Here is a 13,239-nt window from a genome sequence, read left to right on the forward strand (position 1 = left end):
GAATATTTTCTGAATGCTCAGATGAACAGCATCATGTTCAGTCAATGATTTCTGATTTCAGTGTTTGGTGTATTTGACAGTTGATACTTGATAGAATCTGACAGAAGATACACAATGGCATTTTGTTTTTTTTTTACTGCATTTGCTAAGAAACTCAGAAAGGAAGAAAGCATTTTTCAGACAGTGCAATGGTGTTTAGCATCACACTTTATTTGGTCAGCAGGTAGCACGCAAGATTTCAAAACTGATGCCTGATCGAAATCCAGAGGATCACGATATGTGCCATAAGTTTTAAGGTTGCAATCCTATAATACTTTCCTGGAAGTAAGCCCCAGGGATGGGAATTCGAGTCAGGTGAATCGACTCAGAGTTGCCAAATTGCACGGTTTTTGCTGACTCGTGGACACTCAAGTTGTGTGCATAAAACTTAGAAAAACACTCAAGACAAGGGCCCCCTGACTTGTGACTTGCAATCCACTTGGATGGCTCAAGTTGCACGCCAACGGATGTGGGTTGCGCCGCCTTCCTCTCTCATGAAAAACCTCTTGTGTTTATCCGGGAAGCTGGTTTTTGCACGCATGAGCTCCAGCACCAGCAGGATATACTATTCAGTGATGGACTGGGAGAGGGTGAAGTGAAAGGGTTAAATTTTTTAAATTTGCACTTAAAAAATTGGCAGGGTCTTGTGATGTGGCACCTGTTGCGATTCTTGCAGAAAGTATCAATTGGAGCTGGATGCTGCAAGCAACCCAGACAGCGAGGCACCTGCAGCCCTATCTGCATCCACTGGATGGAGGATGTGTCTCCGGGAGAGGGAGGGGGACAGGAGAAGCCGTTTTTTCTCCATAGGAAAAAGTGGGTTTTGCAAGGAGGGGTGGCAGGAGGTGGGGACAAGTGGGGGGCAGGCTGTTCTTGGAACACAGAAAAACAGCCACCACACAGCTTGAGTGTTCATTCCGTGTTTCGCATTCGCTAGAAAAAGTTCTCTCCCGCGCACTCTCCCAGCAAAGCATCCATCCAGGTTTGCAGGCAGGCAAGGAAACAAGTGCTCTCCCTTGTGCTGCTGCTGACTGTGGGAGTGGAGGAGATGCTGGGGTGGGTGAAGCAACCCTGACACTTCTGGTCCACACTACAGGTGATTTTGCTGCTGTTATTGTGGGACACCCAGAACACCCCTCCATTCTTCTAGAAACATGCTGGAAAAGTAACCGTCAGTCAGTATGTCTGAGCAGCAGCACGTCTTTCTCCACCCAGCCCCCTGGATTCAGCCTGCCTGTGCTGTGGCTAAGCTGACAGGAGTTACCTGTGGGCTTCCAACAAGACCATCCTGTGCCCTACCGCCTTGCCTGCAGAAATATTTATTCAGGCTGTAAAATGTTGCTCTCACTGTCAACATCTCAATCCTGCTTCTGCTCAGCAAAGTAGCCTGTCAGCTTGTCAGAAATGCTAGTTATTGTAATTTGTAAATCGGGCCATACCAAGGAATGAAACAATTCAGTCTCTTCTTCCAGTTCTTTTCTTCTGCCTCAGGGACAAAAACTCTCCTTTCATTCTCCTTTCTCAAGGGTCTTCCTAAAGCCTATGTATTCAGACTAAGTTCTCCAAACTGACTTTCCCAATCCATATATATATTGGCAACCTTCAGTCTCGAAAGACTATGGTATCGCGCTCTGAAAGGTGGTTCTGGCACAGCGTCTAGTGTGGCTGAAAAGGCCAATCCGGGAGTGACAATCCCTTCCACACCGGGAGCAAGTGCAGTCTGTCCCTGGCCTGTCTCCCTGGCTATGGGCCTTCCTTCTTTGCCTCTTAGCCTCAGACTGTTGGCCAAGTGTCTCTTCAAACTGGGAAAGGCCATGTTGCACAGCCTGCCTCCAAGCGGGCCGCTCAGAGGCCAGGGTTTCCCACTTGTTGAGGTCCACTCCTAAGGCCTTCAGATCCCTCTTGCAGATGTCCTTGTATCGCAACTGTGGTCTACCTGTAGGGCGCTTTCCTTGCACGAGTTCTCCATAGAGGAGATCCTTTGGGATCCGGCCATCATCCATTCTCACGACATGACCGAGCCAACGCAGGCGTCTCTGTTTCAGCAGTGCATACATGCTAGGGATTCCAGCACGTTCCAGGACTGTGTTGTTAGGAACTTTGTCCTGCCAGCTGATGCTGAGGATGCGTCGGAGGCAGCGCATGTGGAAAGCATTCAGTTTCCTCTCCTGTTGTGAGCGGAGAGTCCATGACTCGCTGCAGTACAAAAGTGTACTCAGGACGCAAGCTCTGTAGACCTGGATCTTGGTATGTTCTGTCAGCTTCTTGTTGGACCAGACTCTTTTTGTGAGTCTGGAAAACGTGGTAGCTGCTTTACTGACGCGTTTGTTTAGCTTGGTATCGAGATAAAGAGTGTCGGAGATCGTTGAGCCAAGGTACAGAGATACAGAGCCAAGGTACAGAGGTACAGAGATGCGCAGAGATTGTAATGCTGGGAGGTGAGTCCACATCCTGAACCATGACCTGTGTTTTCCCAATCCATACGCTCTTATAAATACAAATATAATACACTGTATAGATTGCCAAGATTGCATCCTCGCTCCCTCCCTACCATGACTGTGAGGTGAAGGTGGGTGGGTTTTGTTGTGGCTGGACTGGAGTCACGGCTGGGGTGGGAGGGGAAGGGGTTGGCATGTTCCGCACTGCTGCTTGACAATTGGGGTGGGCGGGGACAGCAGGGACAGAGGGGGAGTGTTTTTTCCTATCACCCACACTTTTCTCCAAGTCTCTATTGGCAGGGATTTCTTGTTCTCCTCTTGCTGTTTTTTTCAGCTACATCTTCTGTTGCAGAAGGAAGGGAATGGGTCAGCGCATTCTGCACTGCTGCTTGACAGGTGGGGTGGGCAGGGACAGCAGGGGAATGCTGAGAGGGAACCCCGAAGCACACACACAAGCTCGGCAGCAGCCCTGTTTGCTCCGCGGAGCCGCAGCGGGCCTTTTCTCGCTCGCTCAGCTTGCGCTGCCCCCGCCCTGCACCCTCCTGCCTAGCCGAGCTGGGATACAACCTCACTCCCTGCCATGCCCATAAAGTGAAGGGGAGGTTTCCTTCATCACGGCTGGCGTGGGATCACATGGGGCAAGGGAAGGGGTCGGCATGTTCCACACTGCTACCAGACAACGGGATGGGTGGGGACAGCAAGGAAGTGTTTAAAGGGAACCCCAAAGCATGCACATAGCCCAGCAGCAGCCCCATTTTCCTCCACAGAGACGTGGCAGACTTTTTAAAGAGGGGCAACACAAAGCAAGTCCTTTCGAGTTGCGAACGGGTGACTTGGCAACTCGGAAAGTGCCCCCGTTAGAATGTTTTTTTCAAGTTGAGTCGCAGGGGGGTGGTGACTTGTGACTTCACTTGAGTCAAGCCGTGCTGGATTTGCCCATCTCTGGTAAGACCCATTGAACACAGTGGGACTTACTTCTGAGTAGCCATGCACAGGATTGTGCTGTAAATCACACAGATTCTGATATACAATTTCATGTTCAAGACGCAAAATTTAAATGCTAGAATTGGAAGACTGGGTACATGCCTTTGAATACCCATTTCTACTCCTCTGATGGGCTTCCAAAGCGCAAACCTCTCTTCCCCAGGCTTCAGCTAGTGCAGACTTTACAAAATTGCACTGCTTTTCCATTCCATTTCCCCCTGCATTCCTTTTTCCATTCTGACCACACACAGAGAAAGTAATGCTCAGCTTTGTTTGCATCAATGCCACAGTTTCTGTTCAAATCCCACAAACATGGTTTCATAATCCTTGGGACTGGAAAAAAGAAAAGCAGTTTTCCTAAGAGAAAGTCTATTCCAGTAGAAAGCGCCAATTAACAAAAGCGGATCTGCTCACCGGTGATGGTTATTTTTGCTGACCACTTGGATGTCCCGTCCAACACACTTTGTTTGGCTGCCTTTGTATGCTGTACAAAATCCTCCTTGGGGATCTGGAACATTTCCTGGATCAACTCAAATACCTCGGGTCTGTTTTTCTCTCTGATCTTCATTTGCTCCTTCATGGCTGTAATAATATTCTGGGTCTTATCTTCAGCGCCATGCTTTGAGCTCTTTTCTGCTGCCCCTGAGATGATAAAATAAAGAACACTAATATATAATTATACTAATACTAATAGTAGCAGCTGTTGCTTCATGTTTATGTATATATAATTAATAATGTGTATTATTTCTATTATTGTTATAATCATGAAAATGAAGTTTAGGAGATGCAGCTGGGGAACAGGCAGGCTCTACTGGAGGACAGAAGGCATCTGACAAGATGGACCCTATTATTTTCGCTTTTGTTTCACTTGTTAGAAACTAGTGCAGGTCCCTCTCTTCATCATTGTCTTCTCCCACACCCTGAGCTCCCTGCACAGATTGAGGCCTGCATAACACAACTCAGGTCTTTCTCCTCTTGCTCTCACTGGATCACTCCACTGGAGAGGAAACATGGGGCTCAAAATGTAAAGCATAGACCACAGAGTGCACTGAGCCCTCCAAGACGCTATTGCGCACATACACACATGACATCAGCACATGCTGGCACCAACACCTTCTAAAAGCCAATTCAAAGCCTAAGTGCAGATTCCAGCAGATTCCTCTAGATTCTGCAAAAAAATTAAAATAAAATAAAATGCTCTGGTTTAATTGGTCTCTTTCATTAGCAAAGTTGGAAGGAGGGGTTGCTTGTCTCTAATGAGATACCAAAATTCTGATCATTTTGTATCCATGTCTTGTAAAGTTGTGCGTACTAGCCAAGTATCCCCAGTGAATCACAAGTGTGTGTTAGCAGGCCCTTCGTGCTCTCTTATCAGGAGGCTTCACAGTTCTGCAGTTCTGACTGCAGACCCACTCATTTGCTACTGGTACATTCCCTTCCCCTGCTGATTCAGCCTGGGATAGATTTCAAGAGATGAACCACAGTTGGGTTGAGTTGGATGATGGTGATGGAGGCTTTAGATTAATACAGGCAGGCGAAAAAGCTGACAAAGGCCATTCCCTGGTGTCTGCTTACAAGGCGTTAAGTGTAAATGAGGATGGCACTGCCATCAGAGTGGCAACTGGTCAGTGTGCTTAAGAATGAGGCTAAGAGATGGGCAAGTGATTCCTGCTGCAGCCTCCACGAGAAATAGCGTAAGAGCTCTGATCTGGGGGCTGACATATTTTGTTAAGAGCCACACAGAATCCTGTAGCATCTTAGAGGCCAGCTGCTTGAGCTTCGGGTGGTCTGCTTAGCTGACTTCATGAGATGCCCAAAGCAGTAGGTGGGTTTAAATATACGGTAGAGGAGAAACAGGTTTACCCAGTGAGGCCAAAGGGTACACAGACCGCTCCAAGATGGGATCAGAGAGGCACCCCCAAGAACTGCATGAAATAGTGTCAAATTCATGCACCAATTTGACAGTCCAGTTCTCTTCTGAACCCCTTTTTGGTTTAATCATGTTTATTCTAAAGTAAGAGACAGAAATGTAACTCATGCATACCCACACTTTTTGGTTTTGTGTGTTGCTGTTTATACTTGTGTCTATTTACATAGAGACTATGATTTATTAGTACACCTCTAATGTACATTGGGCATGGCTGAAAAGTCTAGCCTGCTCCCTTGGCAGGTCCTAATTGCTTCCATTTTACTGACCAATGCCCCATGGAGAGCGACCAGCTAACATCTTTGTCATGTACAACGTTGCCTGAGCCATCACTGCTGGTTTCCTTTGCCACCACAATGCCACAATGTTTCCACTCCTTCTCTAGAGGAGAGAGTGTTCACTCCTTCTCTAGAGGGTCAGAGAGGTTCCACTCCTTCTCCACTCCTTCTCTAGAGGGTCAGAGAGGTTCATTCCCCAAAGCCCCATTCCCTCTGTTCTTGGTGGCTCTGCCTTGTGGAGGCGCCCACCATTCCACAGCACCCCAAAGGTGACTCATGACAAATACTCACTCTGCAAACAATCTGCGTTGAGGAGGTCTTGGCACTTCTCGTGACATTTGACCCCGCATTCCGTGCATCTCATTCCCTGCCTGGCGATGCCCCAAAGGAGACCTTCACATTCATAGCAGTAGGTGGGGGCTGTGGCTGTCCACACTTCAAAATAGTGTGGGGTGGTAGAGGACATAGGATAGATGAGGGCCTGCAGAGTCTTTTTGAAGACATGCATTTTCTGTTGCAAGGTGGGGGGGGGGGAGAGAAGCAGGACAAAACATTTTCAGATAGATATGCATAAATCAACAAAGGCATTCACAGTTGAAATACTCCCTTCACGCATGATCAAGCATCAGTTCTGCAAAATTTTTAATGAAAACCACAAACCCAGAGGCACGGTGCAAGATGACCTGTTCATCACTTGCACCAGGTGATGGTCTCACTTGCTCATTTTATTTTAGAGAAGGAAGGCTGAGGCAACTACGGAACTGAGCAGGGCCAAAAGGAATTGAATTTGCAAATCTTTTCAGCGAGAGCCCTGTACTATGATTTTATTTTATACTATTTTAAAAATTGAAATGTTAACACAGGAACTGGAGGAATAGTATGCATTAAGATGAGATTTACAGACACACCGAAACTGGAAAGCAGCCTTCATTTTCCCACAACACGGCTTGCACAGTGCTGCACAAAAAGAAGCGCTGAACATAGCAGAAGCTGGTTTCTGGCAAAGATCCAATTGGCTATTGTTTCCTGCAGCTACCTTCCCTTTTGGTTTATACTTGAGATGGAGCTTGGAAAAGGGTCCTCTCTTTGAACTGTGTTGCTTTTTGTTGCATATAAAGCAGAGCTAAGATTTATTAATTGGGGGGGGGAGGGTTGTGGCTCAGTGGAACAGCACCTGTGTTAACAGTCCCAGTTTCAATCCACAGCATCTTCAGTCAGGGCTGAGAAAGACCTTCTTCTGAAGCCATGGAAAACTGCTACGAGTCAGTGTTGACAATACTAAGCCTGATGGGCCAATGGTCTGACTCAGTATGAAGCAACTTTCTATGACAGCCATAGACCTTGCCTCTAAGAGGCACTATACGCTAAAATACACATACGCAACAATTGCAGACCATTTGCCTCTTAAATCTTCCTGAAACTGAGGCAATCATACTAACCTGTAAAAAAATCAGCCTCTGTTTTAAAACAAAGGAATGATCTGATGTTCTCCTGACATCTGAGAAGCCTTTTCCTGCTGACTGAGACACAGAACGTTGTCCCCAATGTTGGATTTTTGTACTGCCTCTCCACACTGCAGAAGTGTGATCTGACCATTGGATCTGATCTGACCAAACACTGCGCTTGTCAGAATGTCAGCAGCACTGTTATCACCTGTACAGAGATTCTTTTCCTGAACTTCTGGCAGTCAGCATTGAGACTATTCCTACATTTGAGATAGCCAGGAAAAAAACCAGCCCAAAAAGGAAGAACACTGAGGTAGACAGAAGATAGCTAGAAAGTCATGACAAAGGCTGTGATCCTTCTGTCTTTTACTCTGGGCTGGGACATGCTGGGGTTGAAATAGGATGGAGGTTGAGGAGGCCAAGTTGTGAGATGCAGGACATCAGATTCTTTGAGTGGTACCCATAGGGCTGTCTCAGATATTTCAGTTACATACATTTAGAACTCTGCTATACGTCAGGGTTGCTGGAAATGTCTGCGCTGCTTGTGTTAATACTGGTCTTCTGTTTTCTTCTGCTCTACCTGATCTTATCAACCCACATCATTACTCACTGCCATGAGAGCAACAGGGAGCAGCTGCAATGGGCAAAAAGAGCAAAGATCTCAGGGCAGCTGTCCCAGGTGGAGGAGGCCTTTGAGGTCCATTACAAACACAGAGGCACAGTAAAACTCAGTGGTTCTCTCTGCTGCAATAGCGTCACTAGGGTTTGCATCACCCGGTGTGGGAGTTCCTTGAAATGGACCTTCTCCCATGCAGTTGGCAGGGCAACGCGCCATGTGTTGGGCATGGTAATTTACCATTGCCCTGCCCCTGATTTGTTTGCTTGCTGGATTCAAAACAGAAGAGGGGAACAGAATAAAGAGGAGGTGTGGGAGAGAGGAGCATGGTGGGCTAAAGCAGCGCTAAGCCAATGCTCCACATGTCCTCTTCCACTCCACTCCTCTCTTTGAATTCAAGTACAGTGGTGCCTCGCAAGACGAATGCCTCGCACAACGAAAAACTCGCAAGACGAAAGCATTTTGCGATTTTTTGGGTGACTTGCAAGACGAATTTTTCTATGGCCGTGCTTTGCAAGACGAATTTTGTTGTTGTTTTGTTTTTTTGTTTGTTTGCAGTTTGCAGTGTTGCCTCGCAAGACGAAAATTTCGCAATACGAAACGACTCGCGGAACGAATTAATTTCGTCTTGCGAGGCTCCACTGTAACAGGAAAAGGAGGCATGGCAGAAACAGGCAAAAGCAGACAGCGTTGCCCCACTGATCTTCCACCTGAGGCAACTGCATCAGTTGGCCTCATGGATGAGCCAGCCCTAGTGAAACAGACACATTCAGAATCTCTCAATACTTACTAAGAAAAACTGATAAGCTGGCAACAGCACAATCTGCCTGGATGGTAAAGGTCTTGGATCTCAACATTGAGCATTGAACGGTCAGAAACTCTACGATCCGTGACCAGGACAAATCTCAAGCAAAATAATTTCCATAATTTAGATTTCAGACTTGTTTGTTAACTATATTCATCTCCAAAGTATTAATTCCTACAATCCACTAATTAGTGCTACTGACAGGCTGAAGGGCTGGCAAATGAGTCCCCTACAGAGCTGCATCTGAAGATGGTTTTATCCAGCCCTCCTACTGTGACCCCTTGGTGTACTGAGGATCATTTCCTGAAACAAAAGGTTCTGAGTAAGTGGTACTAGTTTCCATGACCTTCAGGAGAAAAAGGGTCCACTTCTCATCTCCGAGGAAATGATTGGTACTTGTGTACTCTGGGTGCCTCTAATTTTGCCTCCCTCTGGTTATCCAATATACTCGTAGAATGTGCTGATAGCATCACACGGAGGCATGCCTAAGAGTTCTGCCACTGTATAACGAAGAATAGGCCAAATGGATTTGCGCTGAAGAAGAAATGCTTAGTTAGAAGCACAAAAAAGAGAGAGAGAGAGAGAGAGAGAGAGAGAGAGAGAGAGAGAGGATTTCTCTGACTCTTCGCTGAGAAAGGCAAAGGAAGCACTTGGGTTTTTATGCCTGCCAAATATTTTTGTAACAGAGAGGTGTGAAAATATGAAGATACCATTTGAAAAAGCACAAAACTATCCAGTAAATTCCAGCTAATGTCTAATTTTAAGCTATCAGGGCATACTGAGAGACGCTAGGATGCAAGCTAGGAAAAATATTAAGATTTGTATGGTGCTATCTTATGCACATGTGTTTAATAAGAACACACAGGATGAGAGGACAGGTCCCTGCCCCAAAGGACTTACAAACTATATACCAGCACAAGGGAGACAACAAAGGAAGAGGCTGGAAATGGAGAAAGGGTAAAGAGGGGGAAATAAATTTAAGAACATTCTTACAAGTAAAGACTTCAACCAACTCCATTACCATTCAACCCAGGCCTATTTAACTGCATCTATGCCAACTGCAACAATAGTTCTATGATCAAGTATACCATTTTGACAACCACTGCAATACATGATGCCAACCCCCACCTGTGTTTTTTTTTCCTCCTTTCTCCTTCTCACACACATTCCTTCTCCTTCCTCTCACCATCCTATCTCTGGAATTCCTGAAATAATTATAAAAACACTGCAGGTGTTATTAGAAGTTGTGAAATATGCTGCTATCTGGGGGGGGGGGGGAACCCCAGGTCACTGTTTCACTGTTAACTTCTGCAGGGAGGGAGTGGTGGCTCTCTCTATTAAAATGCAGAGTTTGGTTAACTTGACACCAGATCAGTAAGTGCAAGTTTGACTGAAGGAGAGAGTTTAGAGGGGAAGATGAAAAATGATTTTCAAATAACATTTGCCTTGAAGATGGAGCTCTAAAGACAGAAAAAAAAAAATTAAGGAGAATAGGCACAGTTATTGTCCCAATAGAGTGCTCTCACTTTCACATTTGGGAATGGGATAAAATCTTATGTGTGAAAAAACCATGCAATTTAATCAGCATGACTGTTTATAGTCAATTTATTAAATGTCCAGACCAGATTTCAAGGTGGAATTTTAGGACCTCAGAGGACTGCAGGGAAGCAACATAATCCAGTGGAGGTTCAGCTTATAATAAGCCCTTTCTCTCTCAAACCCCACCTCACTACTGCAGAGTGAGGATCCTTAAAGGGTCCAAGAGTCAAGCACTCTCTGAGAACTTCAGAGGGCTTTGAAGGCCATGGCAAAGTGGAAAAATCTCCTTGCTGGACACTGTGAGCCAAGTGTCAGAGAAATTAATTATGCAAACCAAGGCTAGAAATAGAAAACCATACTGGGTTTATTAAAACAGCACTGTGGTGAGAACCCAGTGCATTTGACTCCGAGCTTAAGATTTAAGAACATAAGAACAGCCCCACTGGATCAGGTCATAGGTCTATCTAGTCCAGCTTCCTGTATCTCACAGCAGCCCGCCAAATGCCCCAGGGAGCACACCAGATAACAAGAGACTTGCATCCTGGTGCCCTCCCTTGCATCTGGCATTCTGACATAACCCATTTCTAAAATCAGGAGGTTGCACATACACATCATGGCTTGTAACCTGTAATGGATTTTTCCTCCAGAAACCTGTCCAATCCCCTTTTAAAGGCGTCCAGGCCAGACGCCATCACCACATCCTGTGGCAAGGAGTTCCACAGACCGACCACACGCTGAGTAAAGAAATATTTTCTTTTGTCTGTTCTAACTCTCCCAACACTCAATTTTAGTGGATGTCCCCTGGTTCTGGTGTTATGTGAGAGTGTAAAGAGCATCTCTCTATCCACTTTATCCTTCCCATGCATGATTTTGTATGTCTCAATCATGTCCCCCTCAGCCGCCTCTTTTCTAGGCTGAAGATGCCCAAACGCTGTAGCCTTTCCTCATAAGGAAGATGCCCCAGCCCAGTAATCATCTTAGTTGCTCTCTTTTGCACCTTTTCCATTTCCACGATGTCTTTTTTGAGATGCGGCAATCAGAACTGGACACAATACTTCAGGCTTGGCCTTACCATCGATTTGTACAATGGCATTATAATATTAGCCATTTTGATCTCAATACCTTTTCTAATGATCCCAAGCATAGAACTGGCCTTCTTCATTTAAACTGTTGTTAGAACTAAGGAACAAAGAAATAGCCACAGAAAACCATACTTGTCAATCAATCACCATAAAATAAGTAAGAAGAACATGACTTCACCACAATCTGTTTCTTGTTGCCAATAAAAATTTGAACTCTTCTAGCAAGGCTAACACATCAGGAACAAACATTTGGTACCAAGGTTTCACTGATAAGCACCCCCACATTCCAAAGGGAGGGGTAAGATATGTGTTTCTGGTTTTCAAAACAATTTTTAGGGTCCCTGTTTTGTGCTAGCCTCCCATACTGAGAATGGTATTTTCCTCAGACAAAATGCAGTTTAATGCATTTTAACACAAGGAAAAGGACCTTAAAAAAGGGCAAATATAACTTAATTAAGGGGGGAAAAATCAAATGTTCTCCGTCACAAGCAAGGGCACTTTTCAGCATTTGTACTTTCTTCCAGTAGTCAGGAAAATGTGTGTGTGTGTGGGGGGGGGGGGGGGGAAGGTATAAGAGGAAATGCAGAAACATGGAGGAAAATGAGGAAAAACAATAAAAATAAACATAATAAAGTTGCAAGCTAAGCTGGTCAAGCTCAGGACAGCCAACAAAACAGCAACCTGAGCATGGGGTCTGAAAAAGGAAGAGCCCCTTTGTCAATTTGCAAGCTAGTGCTATATGGAAGGGGGCAATCCAAAGGCTCTAGATTAGAACGCTGATACTCACTGGTACTTCTTGGGAGTAAATCTCCCAAGATAAGTCTTTGCAGGATAATTATGTGAGCCCCCAGGACCACACCGCTGTGAGGGAAGGGAGCTATTTTTAAACTGCCCTTACCTACTGCCAGGGTCTGGAGAGTGTGGAGAGCCCCGTGGAGTGCTCAGCAGGTCTCCCCGCAGCTGGTAAAAAGTGAAAGTAACAATTGCAACCCACTTCCTGCTTGCAACTGCAAAACCGGAAGTGGGTCATGATTGCAACTTTCACTTTCTACAAGCTGTGGGGAGACCTGCAGAGCACTCCGCGAGGCTTCCCACACACCTCTGGACCCTGGTAGCAGGTAAGGGCAGTTTAAAAGTAGCCCTCCTTTCCCCCGCCCCTCCCCTTAAAGGGAAAGGGTCACTGTTACATGGGCTAGTGGGTCACAACCCACCTGCTTGAGTACCAGTGCTCTAGAATGTTACTTTTCCTCTTCCAGAAAGCTGTCACATGTGGCAACAGACATGTAATTTACATGCTTCTTCATACATGAAAGTAACATCCATGACACATGTCATGTGGCCTGCTGAGTGGTAATCTAGAGAGTTTGGGTTCAGGAAGTGGGAAACCTGGATTCAGTTCCCTGCTCAGTCATGGAGCTCAGCTGGTATCCCTGGCAAGACACTTGCAACCCCTAATGGCCTTACAGTCCCTTTGTGGGGAGGATTAACAAACAAACATCTGGAACACTGGACTCAAACCGTGAACCACTGCATTGCAACATTACCCACCCCCGCACAGAGGGGGCAAATGTTTCCCATTCTGCACCACAAGCCTCAACATTTTGCAGCTGATCTTCTCAGAAACCTGCACTGGGCTGCCACTTCTGCTGCCCATCACCCCAGCAGGCTTTGCACCCCGATTTCCCAGTGGAAATGGCTGCCGGTGTGGGGTTCTGAGAAGACCGGTTGCAAAACACAGCCTTTGCCCCCGCCACATCGAACCCAGAAGAACCTAACAACAACACAAGGCAGGTTTCCTCTTTTCCCTACAACAGAATTTTTGGGGCCTTTTGGTTTGTTTGAGGCTTTTGGTGTCAGGAACTATTTGTTTTTAATTGCCCATTTCCAGATTTCCACTTCTGTAGATTCAGCTCCAGCTGAACGGAGCCCAAATCTCATAATGGTTCGGCGCTGACATACTTTGCATTGCCTTCGTTATGTCCTTAGCTGTCGTATTCACTTTGCGGCCTGCCTGCACACACAGAACAGATGCTTTCCTTCAGCTGTTTGTACAGCCCCCCCCCCCGAGTGGCTACAGTTAATTGAG

At 46.1% G+C, this 13,239-nt stretch overlaps 1 protein-coding gene across 2 annotated transcripts in view; it reads right to left on the bottom strand.

Annotated features, from left to right (window-relative positions):
• The window catches only part of UNC13C (unc-13 homolog C), a 179,482-nt gene that overhangs the window by 100,595 nt on the left and 65,648 nt on the right, over positions 1–13,239 (bottom strand). For both annotated transcript variants that reach the window (XM_066636656.1, XM_066636655.1), the window contains 2 exons: positions 5,958–6,177; positions 3,876–4,103 (listed from right to left, as the gene is read on the bottom strand). In XM_066636656.1, coding sequence (XP_066492753.1) covers positions 3,876–4,103; positions 5,958–6,177 — 448 coding nt within the window. The remainder of the gene's footprint in view (positions 1–3,875; positions 4,104–5,957; positions 6,178–13,239) is intronic.

This window comes from Tiliqua scincoides, chromosome 8, assembly GCF_035046505.1.
Source record: "Tiliqua scincoides isolate rTilSci1 chromosome 8, rTilSci1.hap2, whole genome shotgun sequence".
Lineage (NCBI taxonomy): Eukaryota > Metazoa > Chordata > Lepidosauria > Squamata > Scincidae > Tiliqua > Tiliqua scincoides.